The 16,263-nt window shown below is 39.6% G+C and overlaps 1 protein-coding gene across 8 annotated transcripts in view; it reads left to right on the forward strand.

The window, feature by feature from the left end:
* ATG5 (autophagy related 5) overlaps window positions 1-16,263 on the forward strand; it is an 81,149-nt gene that overhangs the window by 13,096 nt on the left and 51,790 nt on the right. For 7 of the 8 annotated variants that reach the window (XR_009818284.1, XM_061991188.1, XM_061991192.1 and 4 more), the window contains exons 4-6: window positions 1,258-1,308; window positions 1,767-1,845; window positions 9,146-9,308. Coding sequence is in view for 7 of the 8 variants with exons in the window: in XM_061991188.1 (XP_061847172.1) it covers window positions 1,258-1,308; window positions 1,767-1,845; window positions 9,146-9,308 (293 nt within the window). In the remaining variant the exon portion in view is untranslated. The remainder of the gene's footprint in view (window positions 1-1,257; window positions 1,309-1,766; window positions 1,846-9,145; window positions 9,309-16,263) is intronic. The other variant, XM_061991193.1, reaches the window with a different exon arrangement.

Below are 16,263 nucleotides of genomic sequence, written 5' to 3' on the forward strand. Positions count from 1 at the left end.
TTCTCCATTCTGGTGAACTGGAATTTGAAGGGGGACATATGTCTTCAGAATTACTTCGCTCTTGTTGTGAACTTTACTCTTAATGGAAGACTGTGCTTCTGAATAGAATTCAGTTTATCTCATGGTCTGTTGTCTTCATTAATCTTGTGTTCTGCTACAGAGCAAAATTACTTTAGGGCTGTCCTCATTCAAAATAAAAACCATCTATCAGCTGTGCAAAGCACAAGGATTTTACTGAAGAAAGCTTGAGCACGTTAACTTCATTTTATAATCTCAGCTAAGTAGAAAATATAGAGGAGGGCCAAGAAGTGGGTGTGTTTTGTAGCTATTTTGTTGTGTGAATTGATAGTAAGTGGAAGTCACTGTTTATGTTCATCTAATTACCAAAGGAAATCTTATTTTTATTACTCAGCTGATCTGGAAAACCACTTTTTTCATGGAACTCTTGCTGAATCCCTGTTGAAGTACTCTCTACTTGTCAGTGTTTCGTAAGAAGACCTAGTGGTAAAAACCTGAGCATTAATAGTGGATCAGGATAAATCTGTATACAGTGCATTATCTATATTCTTTATTCCATTTCTCAGGAAAACACAGTTCTGGGTACTTTCTTGGTATTTCTCCTTGTTCTGTCTTTTGAAAGATTGCAAATAGACAACTAAGAACTGTAGTACTGTTTTGGGTTTGTTTTTGTTTTGTTGTTGTGACTTTGTCTTAGTGTCAAGGTTTGCTCACCCGTAGAGGGTGCTAAAGCACTGTTGTGTGAGAGTTTGGCAGGTCAGGAAATTGGTTTGGCACAAGTGCTTTTAGAGCAATGCTCTCGGTTATTACTCTCTGACTTTCAAAACTTGGATACGTGCTTCGTTCTGCATCCTCTGATCAGTCATATTTAATTCTGTGAGGCTTCTGAGTTTACATTTAAGTGTGTGTTTACCTCTTCAGAGGATGAAAAGCTAGCAAGGCTCCTTTAGTTGAGAGAATGGAGTCTGGTATGCCAAATGTAAAAAATCCCCCACTTGGTGTTCACTGGTGAGAAAATTGCAGAAGGACCTTTTTAGAGTGCTTGTGGAAGTTTTGTGCATGTGATAAATATTCCTGTTGTTGCTGGAGGCAGCATCATCTTTAAATAAAATTTATAGGAGAAAAGGCTATGAGACAAAAGTGACTGTTTGGAGAAAGGGGTTTATTTATATAGTTACTCCTTTATTCCAAAATACCACTGAAATACAAAACGCCAATTAATCTTTTTCTCCTTGTCAGTTTGACAGCACATAGAGTTCACCTTGATCACTTATTTCAGCTCTTTCACAGGTGTGTTGCTTTTTCACTTGACTAATTATTCTCCACATCAGGCAGGCAGAGGGAAGATATATTAAGGGTCAGTGTAGATAAACCTGTAGTGTTTAAATATCTGAAAGCATGAATCCTTTTTTGTTGGGACCAGCTCTTCCTACCATTTTTAGTTAAAAGTGCTGTTTTGAAGGATTGCACAGAGCAGCTGTAGGCCATTAGAAAACCAACAGTGTTTTGTGGGCACAGCTTGGAGACCACTGGTTTAGATATTGAACATGTAAATTCCAGACTTGATTCTGACAGAAACTGTCAGTCATTCATACCTGCTTGTGTAACTTTTCTGAATAAGCAATAATGAGTGTTAATTATGGGAGTCAAATGGCTAATTTTTCCTTGTAAATGCAGGTATGTTAATTGTTATATGTAGAAGTAAATGCACAGCTTTTAACAATTATTTAATATCTCTTCATTTTTAGGCATTACCCAATTGGTTTGCTGTTTGATCTCCATGCATCCAATACAGCCCTTCCTTGGAGCATCACAGTGCATTTCAAGGTAAAACTTAAACACACCTCGAGCTCAGAAAAATAAATGTGTATTTACATGAAATCTGGAAGGTTGGAGAAGATTTCGTGATTATTTTATGAATAAGTGAATGGTATAACTTGAAGGGGAGAATCATAGAATCGAATCACAGAATTGTTTTGGCTAGAAGAGCCCTTTAAGCTCATGGAGTGCAGCCTTTGTCCCAGCCCTATCACCCACAAGCCCATTTCTCTCAGTGCAACATCCACCCAGCTCTGAAACCCCTCCAGGGACAGTGACTCCAGCACCTCCCTGGGCAGCCCCTGCCAATGCCTGACAGCCCTGGCAGCAAAGAAATTCCTCCTCATGTCCAGCCTGAACTTCCCCTGGTGCAACTTGAGGCTGTTTCCTCTTGTTCTATTGCTTGTTCCTAGGGAGAACAGACCCACCCCAGCCTGGCTGCAGCTTCCTTTCAGGTAGTTGTAGAGAGTGAGAAGGTCTCCCCTGAGCCTTCTTTTCTCCAGGCTCAACAGCCCCAGATCCCTCAGCCCTTCCTCACAAGACATGCTCCAAATCCTTTCCTAGCTTGGCAGCTGCCTTTGGATCCTCTCCAGCACCTCAGTGTCCTTCTTGTAGACAGGGGCCCAGAACTGGACACAGGATTCGAGGTGCAGCCTCCCCACAGCCGAGTCCAGGGCAATTATCACCTCCTTGCTCCTGCTGGCAACACTGTTCCTGACACAGACCAGGATGGCCTTGGCCCCCTAGCCGTGCTGCTGGCTCATGTTCAGCCTCTGCCAACCAACACTCCCAGGTCCCTCTGTGCCTGGCAGCTTTCCAGCCCCTCTGCCCTAGCCTGTAGTGCTACTGGGGGTTGTTGTGGCCCAAGTGCAGGACCTGGCACTTGGCCTTATTGAAACTCATGGCATTAGCCTTGGCCCAGCCATCCAGCCTGTCTAGGCCTCTCTGTAGAGCTTCCCAGCCCTCAAGCAAATCGACCCTTTCACCCAATTTGGTTTCATCTGAAAACTTAGTAAGGATGCACTCTGTCCCCTCATCCAGATCAAATATTAATTCTTCAGGAATCATCTAAAATTTTCTGTAAATCAACAGCTGTTTTCAGTGAGAATGTATGTGCTTTCCAATTGCTTTCCTTTGAGAATTATTCTGTTATAATCTGAAATCTGAAGTTGCTTTTCAAGATGTTATGAGACTGCCAGTAAAATTAAGTGGATGTAAGTGAAGAACTTGTTATATAATATTTTTAATTCACTGAACTTGAGTTCACTGAAGATAGGGAAGACTGAGAAGTGTTCATCCTTTTTAAGGACACGAGCATTGGATATGACATACTGTAGAAATCCTTGAAGTCGGGGAATAATGTTGTACGTCATTGTCATTCCCTTTGGAGAACTGAGTGAAATTAGTTTGGTCTTGTGACAGTTCAGTCACAGGGAGACGTAATTTTGATTACATGTTGTAAAACAATTATGACATGACAGCACTACTGATCTTTGCTCAGAAGAATACTTGCACAGGGTTAGCTTTGGTGCAGGATTCTTTTGTGCTATGAAATGCATCGGGATGATAGTCCCAGGTACATTTTTAAGTCAATCACAACTAGAAATTGTGGTATTTGTCTTCAGAACTTTTACAGTGGAGAACTGAATGCAGCAGAAGAACTGATCCAAAGGAAAATGTTAGGTTAAAAGGCTTGACCTCAGTATGTGACTGTTGAGATGGAAAGTGTAGTGGGAAGCAGTTGTGTTGAACATTTTCATTCAAACAGTTCTCTTGAAGGTATCTTAGAAAAGGTCTTGCTAACACAAGTAGACTGATTCTTTTTGGAAGAATTCACTGAAATGATAAATTCTTGTGATATGTATTTCAACTTTAAACTTTTAAAATGACTGACTGAATGAATCTAAAGTTGAGAATGTCTTTGAAATCATTTTAATTGCTGTGCTTCTGCCTGATACATGTTGGAGAGGATTAAAGAAACTTCCAGAGTGTTTTAAACAAATTGTAGGGCATCTCGTCTAATAAATCATGATTTAATAGTTACATGTTCTGAGAAATCTGGGATATGAACAACTGCAGTGTGAGCATGTTGCCTCCCAAAGTAGAACCATCTTGGGAAATAACTTGCAGCACCACAGTGCTTTTCAGTTTCATGCAGTAACATAAACTGATTTTATCAGCTTTCCTGGTTTAACCATGAGCCAGCAATGTGCTCTCGTGGCCAATGGCATCCTGGGATGCATCAAGAAGAGTGTGGGCAGCAGGTCGAGGGACGTTGTGCTCTGTCCTCTACTCTGCCCTGGTGAGGCCTCATCTGGAGTCCTGTGTCCAGTTCTGGGCTCCTCAGCTCAAGAGGGACAGGGAAGTGCTGGAGAGAGGCCAGCACAGGGCCACCACGATGATCAGGGGACTGGAGCATCTTTCATATGAGGAAAGGCTGCAGGACCTAGGGCTGTTTAGTCTGGAGAAGAGGAGACTGAGGGGGGGATCTTATTAACATTTACAAATATCTAAAGGGTGGGTGTCAGCAGGTTGGGACAGCCCTTTTTTCTGTTGTATCAAGTGACAGGACAAGGGGTGATGGGATGAAGCTGGAACACAAAAAGTTCCATTTAAACGTAAGAAAAAACTATTTCAGTGCTGGGCTGAGGGAGCCCTGGCCCAGGCTGCCCAGGGATGGTGTGGAGGCTCCTTCCTTGGAGGTCTTCAAGACCTGCCTGGACACGTTCCTGTGTGACCTGATCTAGGTGACCCTGCTTCTGCAGGGGGTTGGACTGGATGAGCTCTAAAGGTCCCTTCCAGCCCCTACCATTCTGTTGTTCTAATGTCCTTATGTTGCTGTTTACCAAAAGATCAGCTAATTTAAGTTTGTCTCAAAGATGTATCTTCAAGATCAACAGAAATAATTCACTACTAAGGCAGTATTGTTACAAAAGCTGATGTAATTTATTTTTAAAAATACAATGCCTTTGATTAAGCACCTGCTTAATCTCTCTTCCTGTTTTTCATGTAATCTGAGAGTTTATTTATATAAACCCCTCTTAATCCTAAAGTCAAAACATAACTGAAATACATCAAAGTATGTCAAAATATTGAAAACTTTTTCATGTGTTACAGTTTCTTACAGCTAAATAGTTTAGGTGTGTGATTCCCAACTGGATTGTTGTTTTCACTTGTGCATAGTTATCCTTCAAAAATAATTAACTTCTGTTTTGGCTCAATTGAACAGTATTGGATTTTTCTGCAGTTAAACCACTGCTGTCAAGACTTTCTCCCTTTTACCATAGCACGCAGTCAAAAACATTGCCTCTGTAAAGAATGTTTTTTTAACTTTTTCTCTCATTTATTTTCTTTATTTAAAGTTAAAAATGTGAAAAAGTTCATTTCTGTTCAGCAAAAGTTTGAAAGATGACAGATGTTTGTAACTGTCCTCCTGTTATGTATGCCGACCAAGTAATAAATAGGTATTGTTTCCTTTGAAAAATCAGTTCATTCATTTGTACTTCTGCTATGCAATAAAATAATATGCATCCACATCTCTAGTACTGAAATACAATTTGTGTAAATAGCTGTGGAAGGATGGGCTTGAACAGAGTGTTTAGGTCTGAGAATCATGAGAAGCTGTAGTCTGGGAACTTGCTTTTGTTATCCAGGTGTGGCATTACAGAGTGGAGGGAAACTATCCCTTCCTGTTAAACTCATTTCATGCTACCCTGTGGCACGCTCAGCACTATTCATGTTTTTAACACATTAACCAACTCTCCAGATTCAAGGCAATAGATAGGAGATGGTGGACCGCTCTGGACATGGTAGCACCATTGGAGGAGAGGAAATGAGGTGTGCCAGGGGAAAGGCTAATGTTCTCCCTCTGCTGAAACCCTTACCTGCTGGTGCCTCCCTCCACCTATGACCTGATGTAGAGGAAGAGAGACTGCATCTGGTTTTGTGTAACAGCTGAGTCAGGTAGAGCGAAAAAGAAGTGTGTTTCCATGTAGCACATACATTAATTGTGAAACTGCTAAGAGGCACTGTGGAAGTCAGAAGTATGAATGAGGGTTAAGTAGTCCACTGATGGTAACCAAACATAAATCCAAGGAGGTTCTCTGCCTGCTGCTGGGTGTGTTCCTTATGGGTTTTAATTGCTGTAATTTTCTGTAAATGTAGTCAGATGCAACTGGACCGTCACAGTATAAAGAGATGTTTTGAGAACTAGAACTGATAGATAAATATGGATGGAATGGAGCTATGAAGCCAGACTGCTGAAATTGCATGTGATGTTTTTGGAACAGTTTTGTGTAAGACGTCGTTTGTGCTCCTGTCTGCATAGATAATACCTAGTTCTTTGACTTAGTTCATGCTGCAAGTGTCTACTGATACGTGAAACAAAACCAGTACTAGCTGAGCCTTCTAAGAATATCAGAGTTAACACTTGATAACTTTTCTTTCAGAGATACAGAATACGAACACAGTAAGGCATCACCAATAAAAGTATTTTAATTAAAGCTGATTATGGAATCTGTTAAAACTTTCTGCAAATCTCATAGTTGTATAGCAAAGGGTGACTACCAGCTTGTTTACAATTATCTCTCAGTTCAGGGAACTGAATAAAGTTGTTTACATTTGATCACTGTTTCTTCATGGAGAAAGAAAGCAAGCCAAATTTAAAGAACCCAAAACCAAAAGAACATGTTCTGTGTTTAAGTGTAAAGTTTCCTATTCTGTGCCTTAGTTTATAAATCAATGGGGATACTGTATTTTCTGCTGCTAGTCTTGCGTATGTGAAACTTTCAGATGCTTCTTGCAGAAGCAGCAGTGCTGTTTTATACGTTATCACTTTCATATTTAGGTTTTTCAGCGTCTGCTCACAGTACTATGTAGGAATGTGTCTGTGGTTTTTTTTGTCCAAAGAAAAGAGTAGACACTAGGAGTACTGTCCAGTCTTCCACAGTGTTACCCCCTAGAAACTGGGAAGATTAATCATGCCACACATTTTTACTACTGTGGATAGATTTCTTCCACTAGCTTAGCTAGCTTTGACCAATTTTCAGTATTTCCTGCAGACCAGAGTCTCTGTCTCTCTGGAACACATCCCCAGGGAATGACATTCCCTGTAATTTGAAATTCATTGGAATAAAGTCAGCAAGGAAATGCCTACCTGTAGAAAGACAGGAATATCAAAAAGAACACCCCGCAGTTCAGTATTTAGACATATGTGTAACAGAACAGTTGTTGTAACAAACCTCTTATTTTCATAAAGGTAGCTAAAACTTCAGCCCTTAACCATGCAAGTCAGTTTTTAGATTCCCATGTCGATTGTCTTTTTTTTTAAGGGATGCCACTGTCTCACGTTGAGTTCTGGCATACAAAGAACTTGATCTTGAATATGCTATTTCTGACTCTTCTTCCAGATTGGTTACCAGACATTTTTTATTTGAGCAACTAAGTTAAACTTCTAACAGTATTTTACAGGCCTGTGCAGATGCCAGCTGGCAAGTTATCCCAGTAATGTTTTCCATTCACCATGGGCACAGTTGTGCTGAGACACTCAGCTTTGTAGGGGGGAAAAAAAGGAAGCAAGGTCTGCCCTAGAAGGAAAACTCTCCCTTCTCTTCTGTCCTCTTTAATGTCTTTATGCTAAGCTATGAGAAACAAGTTTTAACTCTGTCCTTAGGTTTCCATATACAAGAGTCCTAAGTAGCACTCCAGTTGAGTTCAGCACCAAACTGCATATACTTTAATGAAAAAGATATTAGCAGCTTTCTCTCTCGTTTTATCCCTGATTTTTGAAGATACTCATCCTTTTGACCCAGCTTTGAGAGTTTAGGTTCCTGTCATAAGGAGAAATTACTGTATAAAACTTCATTATTTAATTTCCAACTCTTCAATAATCTAATGCAAAGGGAATCATCATTCTTGTCCTCAGAATTTCCTTCAGGTAAGGCAGTCTTCCTTTCCCTTTCATATTGCCAACTGTTAGTTGTTCTTGGATATTTTGAGTTCCTGTAGTTTGAAGCAGCCTTGACTATTTTTCCTGGTTTTATGTGGAGAAGGGAAGGTATGGGTTTTTCCCCCATTATATTGCTCCTTCTGTGACGTGTTATCTTTGTTGTAAAAGCCTTTGAAAAGTATTCTATTATATGTACTTGCATTTCCAGAATGGTTTTGACAGTCCCTCACCAAAGCTTTCTTTAGACAATTTGTAATAAGTTAAGAGGAAATGTCCTCTTGTGGAATAACAGACGAGAATTAAACTATAACAATATGTGGTGAGCCCTTGTTATAAAGAGGAGTGCTAATGATGCCCCTCTGGTTTGGCTCTGCTCAGCGTGGTCATAAGCAACCGTGAAAACAAGGTGAATAAGGAGGGCATAAAGCATGCTGGGCTTTTAAACCTTTGAAAACTGAAGACAGTGAATTTGTGGCGATGAATGCTTGTGGTTGTAAAATGTAAGTGATACTGTGTTGATAAAAGAAAATTACCTAGAAGAACAACAACCCCAAGTCTGTACCTGTACAGTGCTGAACTTGTGATGAGATAATTTCCAGAGAAATCTTTTTTTGTACCTCAACAAGATTTACTGCTACAATTCTGTAATAAATGAATTGGGAAAGGTAACTGTCATTTATTGAGAGACTAAAAGTTACCTGAGGACTGGTAACTTTGCGCCTGCAACACTGAATCAGTGCTCCAGCTCTAACCAAACAGAAGAGGTATTAGAGTCAAGTCACAGGAACTAGAAATAGGCACATGTATTTGGTAAAGTTGGAGGTAATAAGGCTTTCCAGTATCCCTAAGGAAGAATGTTTGTAAGTGGCCTATGTGCTATAGTTCATATATGAGGGTGACGATACTTGGAGGAAACGTTTTTCAAAAGCTTACATCGAAATGGGTGTTGAACTGCTGTAGAGAGCCAACAGGAACTGGGTGCTTGATGCATGCTTCTCCCCCTTTTCTCCTGTTCATTGCCAGAGAACTGAGCATCTGCTTGAAAAGATGTTAAAACACTTCCTGAATTTTGGGTGTAAGGGTCTAAATACATCCACTGATGTATAAAAATGCATTTATCTAGTTGGATGATTTGGAGTGATTTCTGGTTTACATAGAAAGTTGCTCAACTTTTATTTTTCTTGAAATTTATTTCACTACAAAAACCTTTCTTGCCAGCAGAGAGAGAGAATGAGTGTTACCCTTTTCCAGAAGATTCCAGTGTGCTGCATAAATTTAAACCTGATTAAAATCCTAATTAATTTTTCACCTTCTAAGGCAGGAGATACATTTATTTCTCTTGATCTATCTTTTTCCTTCTAGAACTTTCCAGAAAAAGATCTTCTACACTGCCATTCTAAGGATGTGATTGAAGCTCATTTTATGGCTTGCATAAAAGAAGCAGATGCTTTGAAGCACAAAAGCCAAGTCATCAATGAGATGCAAAAAAAGGATCATAAGCAGCTGTGGATGGGATTACAGAATGGTAAATACAATGCAGCAACTGTTACCTATATTTACATCTAGCATGCTAATAAACAATTTATTCAACCTCTCTCTGTATAATAACTGTTTAGCTATAGTAGAGGAATAAAATGTCATTGTTCTGCAGAAATTTAGTCTAATGGGGTGGATAAGGTGGATTTTGTAAAAAAAATTTTTCAAGTCTCTGTCTATTTGATAATCCAGATGTGGCCTGAGTTACTCACAGAATTGAAGTGGGTCATAACTCTGTTATAGCAAACCAAAACTAGCCACAAAACAATATAAATAAATATTGCCAAGTGTACTTTTGTGCAGCTGCTGGCCTTTATCTGGGAGACGACTGGGCTGTGAGTGTTGTTCATGTTAACAGTCTTGGACCTTAAAAGTGGAAAATGTTTTCCACTCTGGTTAATACTTAAGGATTGACCCTGATAAACAATACAGATAAACTTTCAGAAAAGTTGCCCAGCAGATGAGTAGTTTTACTTTTCTGTCTGTCAAATTTATTGTTTTGTTACTGCTGGTATTATGATGGCTTTCAGAAATATTTCTGCATAGATAAGTATTGACTTGTTCAAGTCAGCAAAATACTTCAGAACAGGAAGGTCCAAAATAATTAATCCTCTTACTGTGCACAGATGACTTGAATCTTTTGGGGGAATTTGGTGTCTCCTCTTATGGTTCTTAGAGCCCTGTAAGTCAAAAAGCTTTGTAATTATTTCAGCAACTGCTATGTGCAATGGAAAGTAATGCCACTTTCAATGCATTTTCCTCATCTCCTGAGGCTGTCATTTACATTGTTACTGGTAGATTTGTTTTACAGAAGCTATAAACATGAAAATGTTTATTCTATGTTGAGATACAAAACACTAAGCACTTAGAATTAACATCTTCCCATACATTTATAAGGAAAAATGAAATAGGAGAAACTTTGAATACAAGAAGACTTGAGGTATGTATTTGGTTTAGATAGTCTGGTTCCAAATTAGTTTGGATTCAATGTATTTAGTGAGCCTGTTGGTATTCTATGTCTTTTGTTGTTCGCTGGTACTGCCTTTCGTATTGAAGGTACTCTTGTAATAATTTTGAATACTGAGGGCTTGTTACAAACTGTGGTTTCTATTTTTTGTTTGATTAGAGTTAGAAATTGAGGGATTATCTTAATTTGCCACTTGAGTGGTAGGATCTTGAGGGATGCTGTACATACCTGCAAAATTTATCAAGTAAGAAATTCTACCTTTTCTGACTCGATTCAAAGTACTACTTGAGTGATTCTGTTTTGTGTAGATATTAGCAAACTGACTGATAATATATTCACTTCTGTGAATTAGCAATAAATAAAAGAGTTCTGGTCCACTGGAAACCAGACCTATGTAAAAATAGATGTTTCCCTAAAGCTTACATAGTCACAATTAAATTTAAACTTCAATAACTCTGTGGAAAAAAGTATTCTGCTGTAATAGAATGCTCTGACATGAGTATAGTGAGTTATAATATAGTGTCAGTTCACTACACGATGAAATGGTATGAGTTAAAGATCTTTTAACTAGAAATTATAGGACCTTGATACACTCAATATGTAAAGGTAAGAGAACAGGTGTGCAGTATGGTCTTTCCTCATCCTAGGCTCTGTCGTTTAGTTGATGGTTTGTCTAAGAGTGTATGTGGGTGAGGGAGCCCTGGCGCAGGCTGCTCGGAGTTTGTAGAGGCTCCTTCTCTAGAGGTTTTCAAAACCCAGCTGGACGTGTTCCTGTGTGACCTGATCTAGATGGACCTGCTTCTGCAGGGGGGTTGGACTAGATGGCGTCTAGAGGCCACACAATCCCAACCATTCTGTGGTTCAATTGTAGAGAAATTTTTCTGTTTTGCTTTATAATGTGAAGAGCAGTGGTTGCCTAAAAAGGTTGATTTCAAGAAGGTTTCACTGTACTTAATGAGCAATTGCACCTGTGGAATCTGACACCTAAATGAGAAGTTTAAACTATCTTTTGAATACTTTCAAATGCTAATTTTAATTTCTCAGCTCTTCATAAAAGAGAAACAAGAAAAGCTTGTGAAACCAAGAAAACTCTTTTTAAGCATGTTGTATCTTTCAATGTGTTTTTATAGGCTTTCGTTTGAGATGTAATAATTTTAAACCTCTTTGTGAAACAGAATGAATGACCACAAAAAAGAAAAGAAAGTAGCATTTGTGATAACTGCCTTGTAAGTAATGATACATCTGCAGGGTTTTTTTACTGTGAAACTTCAAACAATTTTCTTCAGTTCTTAAATACAGGAAGTGTTATTTGTTTGAGTGATAGCAGTACTTGCAGGACATGTATTAAACTTGCATGTTGGGGAAAGGAAGTCCAGTTTTGGAGAAATGTAACTACAATTACAAGTGTAATTTGGTATAAATGTTTCTGCTGGGAAGGAAGTACTTTGACATGTAGCGTGAAAAACTGCTGAGTTGCCTGGAGATGGCTTTTAGGGGAAGAGCTGTAATAGTGAGTTTGTGGCAAAATCTTGTGATGGTGACAGCTGGTAGGTATCCATAACAACCTTTACATCTCTTCTCCCACCATTTCTGGTTTAGTGTTAATCTGCTACCAAATCAGGAAGGTAAACATAGTTTTCTGTAAGTGTCATGTGTTGTGGTTTTGCTTATTCTTCAGACTTTGCTTAGCCAACTTAGCTAGAACGCTTCTTTGGGACGTGTTGCCCTAATTTTGACCAGCAGCATGGATGCCTGACTGTGGTAGGGAAGCAAATAAAAGCAATAAATGGCTGTACTGACCTCTGTTCCTTTGTAAGAATTGTTCAAATTGTTTGGTCAAAGAATTGATGGAAAATGTTAGTACTATTCTTGCTTTAATAGTGTCATGGCCATTATTATCATGGATAAAGACGATTTCGAAGTGAGTGGTTTGGATTTTTTTTCTTCTTGCCTTTTGTGTGGAAAAGTAAAGGCTTTCAGCTTTGAGACACTAAGACTCTGTGGGACTAGTGATGACTCAGGACTGAACAAATGATATTGCAACTGTTTTTAAGGGGACAGCTGTGTTTTTTCCATGGTTAAAAGAATTAATGTAACTTCAGTATATAATGGTTCTGGCAAAGGAGGGATTTTAAATTCAACTTGGGTGCTTTTCCTCAGTTGTGGAGAGACATAAGCAGCCATATCCTGAAATTTTCACAGCTATCCTTTATAACTGGTGAAGATTAGACTTCTATTTCTAATGTATGAGTGCCATTCTTAAGGCTTCTTTATATATTCTAAGATACAATGAAATAATTTTGTTGACTATTATGAATGTATTCCTTATTCACGCTGTAGAGCTTACCAAGAGTTAAGTGCCCATATTGAGTTGTTCTTTAGTTAAAGGAGAAATGTCCTGTAGACATTCAGAATAGGCAATATTTTATATTTTAATGCATGGGATCTCTTTGTTGTCTTACTGGTGGAATCAGACCTGTATTGTCTTGTATTGTCTAAACAAGCCTTGGGTTTTTGAGGGTCAGAATTTTCTTCTGCATTACCACATTTCTCTTTAGAAATGTTTGAGCTGTCAGAAATAACATCACACACAATTCTTCCTTGTATCACTACCAAAATGGCTGTGTCTGTAGAGATTTGGTTAACTGTGAAGGAAGACTAAAGTTTTCTTACAATTCATGTCAACACCTGTTGATTCTCGAGCTAAGACAAGGATGGAATACAGCAAACAGTCGTGTTGCTGGCGTTACAGAACCCAGGGTGTACAGTGTTGACATCAGATAGCGGTGCCCCGTCATCCCAGCACTACTTTGTTGCTGAGCTGGGGCTATGTTCGTACCGGCTGGCCCTGCAGAATGACTCCAATGCTTCAAAGCAGGCCTTCCCAGGGGATGTTTTTTGGTGGTGGTGGTATTTGTTTGGGGTTTGACTGGCTGTTGAGCGGGGAGTTCTGGTAATAGTTTGTGACCGAGACTTGGGTGTGTGTTCTGCAGTGTTTACTGGCCTGTTACTCTTCCTGCACAAATGACTGAAATCATGCTCAGTGTCTGGGCACAATATCGTGATTCTGTGCTGTCATCCCCCCAGAACTGGCTTTTGCCAGTTACTGTTCTGTGCTGACCTGGTGCCTGCTTGCAAAGCTGCCCTTCTGTGTGGTGCAAAGCTGAGGATTTGATGACAGTCTGAGTCCCCTCCTTGGCTTTCTCTGTTCCCCTCTCAATAGGGAGGCAGAGCACAGCTGCTGTGTTTGAGGCTGGTAAGAGCTGGTGGGTCTCAAAAAGGATGTGAACTGCACAAAGGCAGAAAAGGGAGGAAAGCACAAGGTAACCCAGCACTCACAATCCTTCTTCGTTCTGCCATCTCCACCGTTAGAGGAGGTTGCCTGAAGATAGGGAGACACAGATGCTTCCTAGTGTTTTCTGCATCTTGAGTTAGACATCTACAAACCTAACGAAAACCGTTAAATATAGAGAATAAGCTTGGATGTCTCTGCATCTTTGGCAGAGGTAATCTACAAACCGTGTGATTTATCCATATGTACTGGAGAGTTTGAATACCTGCTGCAGTTTCAAGGATTTTGGTTTTGTTTTCTCTTTGACTCTCTTCCTCCAGGAATGTTCCCATTTCTTCAGAAATATTGCAGCCTTCCAGATTTCCTGTTGAAGCATGTTTACCTTCTGTCTTCAACTGGAATCACAAATAAGCTGGTTCTTTATCTTTACAGCTACTGTCTTCTGTAGTTTTTTTCTACTTGGTAGACTTGGATTCAGATTGAGATGACCTTTGACAGTGTATCTCTGTATTTACTTTGGTGTAAGTGATGCAGAACTTGTATTTATCTTTTTACCGTCTTACTGTCTCCTATTTTCCTCTCCTCTCCTCTCCTCTCCTCTCCTCTCCTCTCCCTCAAAACATGTTATTTCTTCAAAGACATGTAAGGTCTTACTAAATTTCAGAGTAAACTTTCTCTAAAGAATGGACTTCATTTTGAAAATAAACTCTTATTTAGTTGCTGAAGGTATTCTTTCTTTGCAGTTTTGAAATGCTAGTAAGTTGCTTTCTGATGGTAAACTCCTGAATTTGACAGTTTCATTGATAATATGGGTTCCTTATCTTTTAAGAAAAGCTGTGTTTTAGAAAGCATAGTATGGGGAAAGCAAAGTAGGCTAGCAAACTGTATAGAGATATGGTGCTCTATTTTTCATGTATATAAGCAACATAATCAGAGGCAAAGAAAGTACTAAAATCTCCAGATTATCTACATTTGGGGCAGGTAACTGGAGAATGTGTAAAAATATCGGGAGTCCTATTGACTTTGACTTCCTCGGGGAAGTCTGTAACAAGCCCTTCAGCTCTATTCCTACACAACCTGTGAGTTATGTGTTTGGAAATGGGTTGCATATTTTTTGTTTAGTAGTTATCAGAGCTCTCTTTTTAGTTTAAGTGACAGTACCTACTGAGATCACCTGCTTTTAGACTATACAGAAAACAATGTATGCATTTTCATATTTGGATAAACGAAAGTAGTCTATCTTGATGATTTTTTTCCTCTGAACCTTTTCCACATAACTTGGTGACCTAGAAATGAAGGGAGGTGGGGTTAAGGCAACAGTGTACTTAAAGTGAAACCTCCATTTCGTGAGTACGTTTAACAAGTGAAAATAATATTGGTAAGGTATGGCTCCCTTGTGTATGTTGAAAGAAAACAGGGGAAGGCCTTAATCAGAACTGCTGAAGAGCAGCTCTGCAGAGAGAGACCTGGGAGTGCTGGGTGATAATAAACCATGAGCCAGCAATATGCCCTCGTGGGCAAGAAGCCAATGGCATCCTGGGGGACATCAAGAAGAGTGTGGGCAGCAGGTCAAGGGAGGTTCTGCTCCCCCTCTGCTCTGCCCTGCTGAGGCCTCATCTGGAGTCCTGTGTCCAGTTCTGGGCTCCTCAGCTCAAGAGGGACAGGGAAGTGCTGGAGAGAGGCCAGCACAGGGCCACCAAGATGATCAGGGGAATGGAACATCTCTCATATGAGGAACTGGGGCTGTTTTGTCTGGAGGAGACTGAGGAGGGATCTCACTAATATTTACAAATATCTAAAGGGTGGGTGTCAGGAGGTTGGGACATCCCTTTTTTCTATAGTAGCCAGCAACAGGACAAGGGGTGATGGGATAAAGCTGGAACACAAAAAGTTCCAATTAAACATAAGAAAAAACTATGTCACCGTGAGGGTGAGGGAGCCCTGGCACAGGCTGCCCAGGGGAGTTGTGGAGGCTCCTTCCTTGGAGGTCTTCAAGACCCGTCTGGACACGTTCCTGTGTGACCTGATCTAGGTGAACCTGCTTCTGCAGGGGGTTGGACTGGATGATCTCTAAAGGTCCTTTCCAACCCCTACCATTCCATGATTCTATGATAATCCAAAAAGTGTCACACAGTTTTCAAAATGTCCTGGTATACTGCAAAACTTAAAGCAATATGCTTTTATATTTCTTTATCTTCAGAACACTACTATAAAACTAAAAGAAAAATTGCATCATAAGACTAAATACTGGCTGGCTGAGCAAAACCACAACAGATCTCAAACCTAACTGTACAGTATTAGGAGAGAGATTCCCCCATTTTTTTCTTGGGCTTCATTTGTAGCTCAGTTTATAGTGTGACTTAATATTTTTTTAAAACTAGAATTTAGAACTAACTATCCATAAGGAATTTTCTCCTGGTCGTTCTCTAGTTGTATACACTGCAGTTGGAAATGTGTTATAGCACAAGTAGACAAGAGGAGTTGAATGGATTTGATAGACACGATAGTAGTACAAAAAGGGAGTGACAGAGCTAGGTAGCCGGCCTTGAGGTCTGAACCATTGTACTTAGGTAGTATTAGCTAGTTAGCATGATGTTTATTTTTGTGGTGATTCCATGCATTATTTAGCATGGACAAGCCAGGCAAAGCCTATTTGGGTTTACTTACAAATTTTACAATATCTAA

Source organism: Colius striatus, chromosome 2 (genome assembly GCF_028858725.1).
Source record: "Colius striatus isolate bColStr4 chromosome 2, bColStr4.1.hap1, whole genome shotgun sequence".
Taxonomy (NCBI): Eukaryota; Metazoa; Chordata; class Aves; order Coliiformes; family Coliidae; genus Colius; species Colius striatus.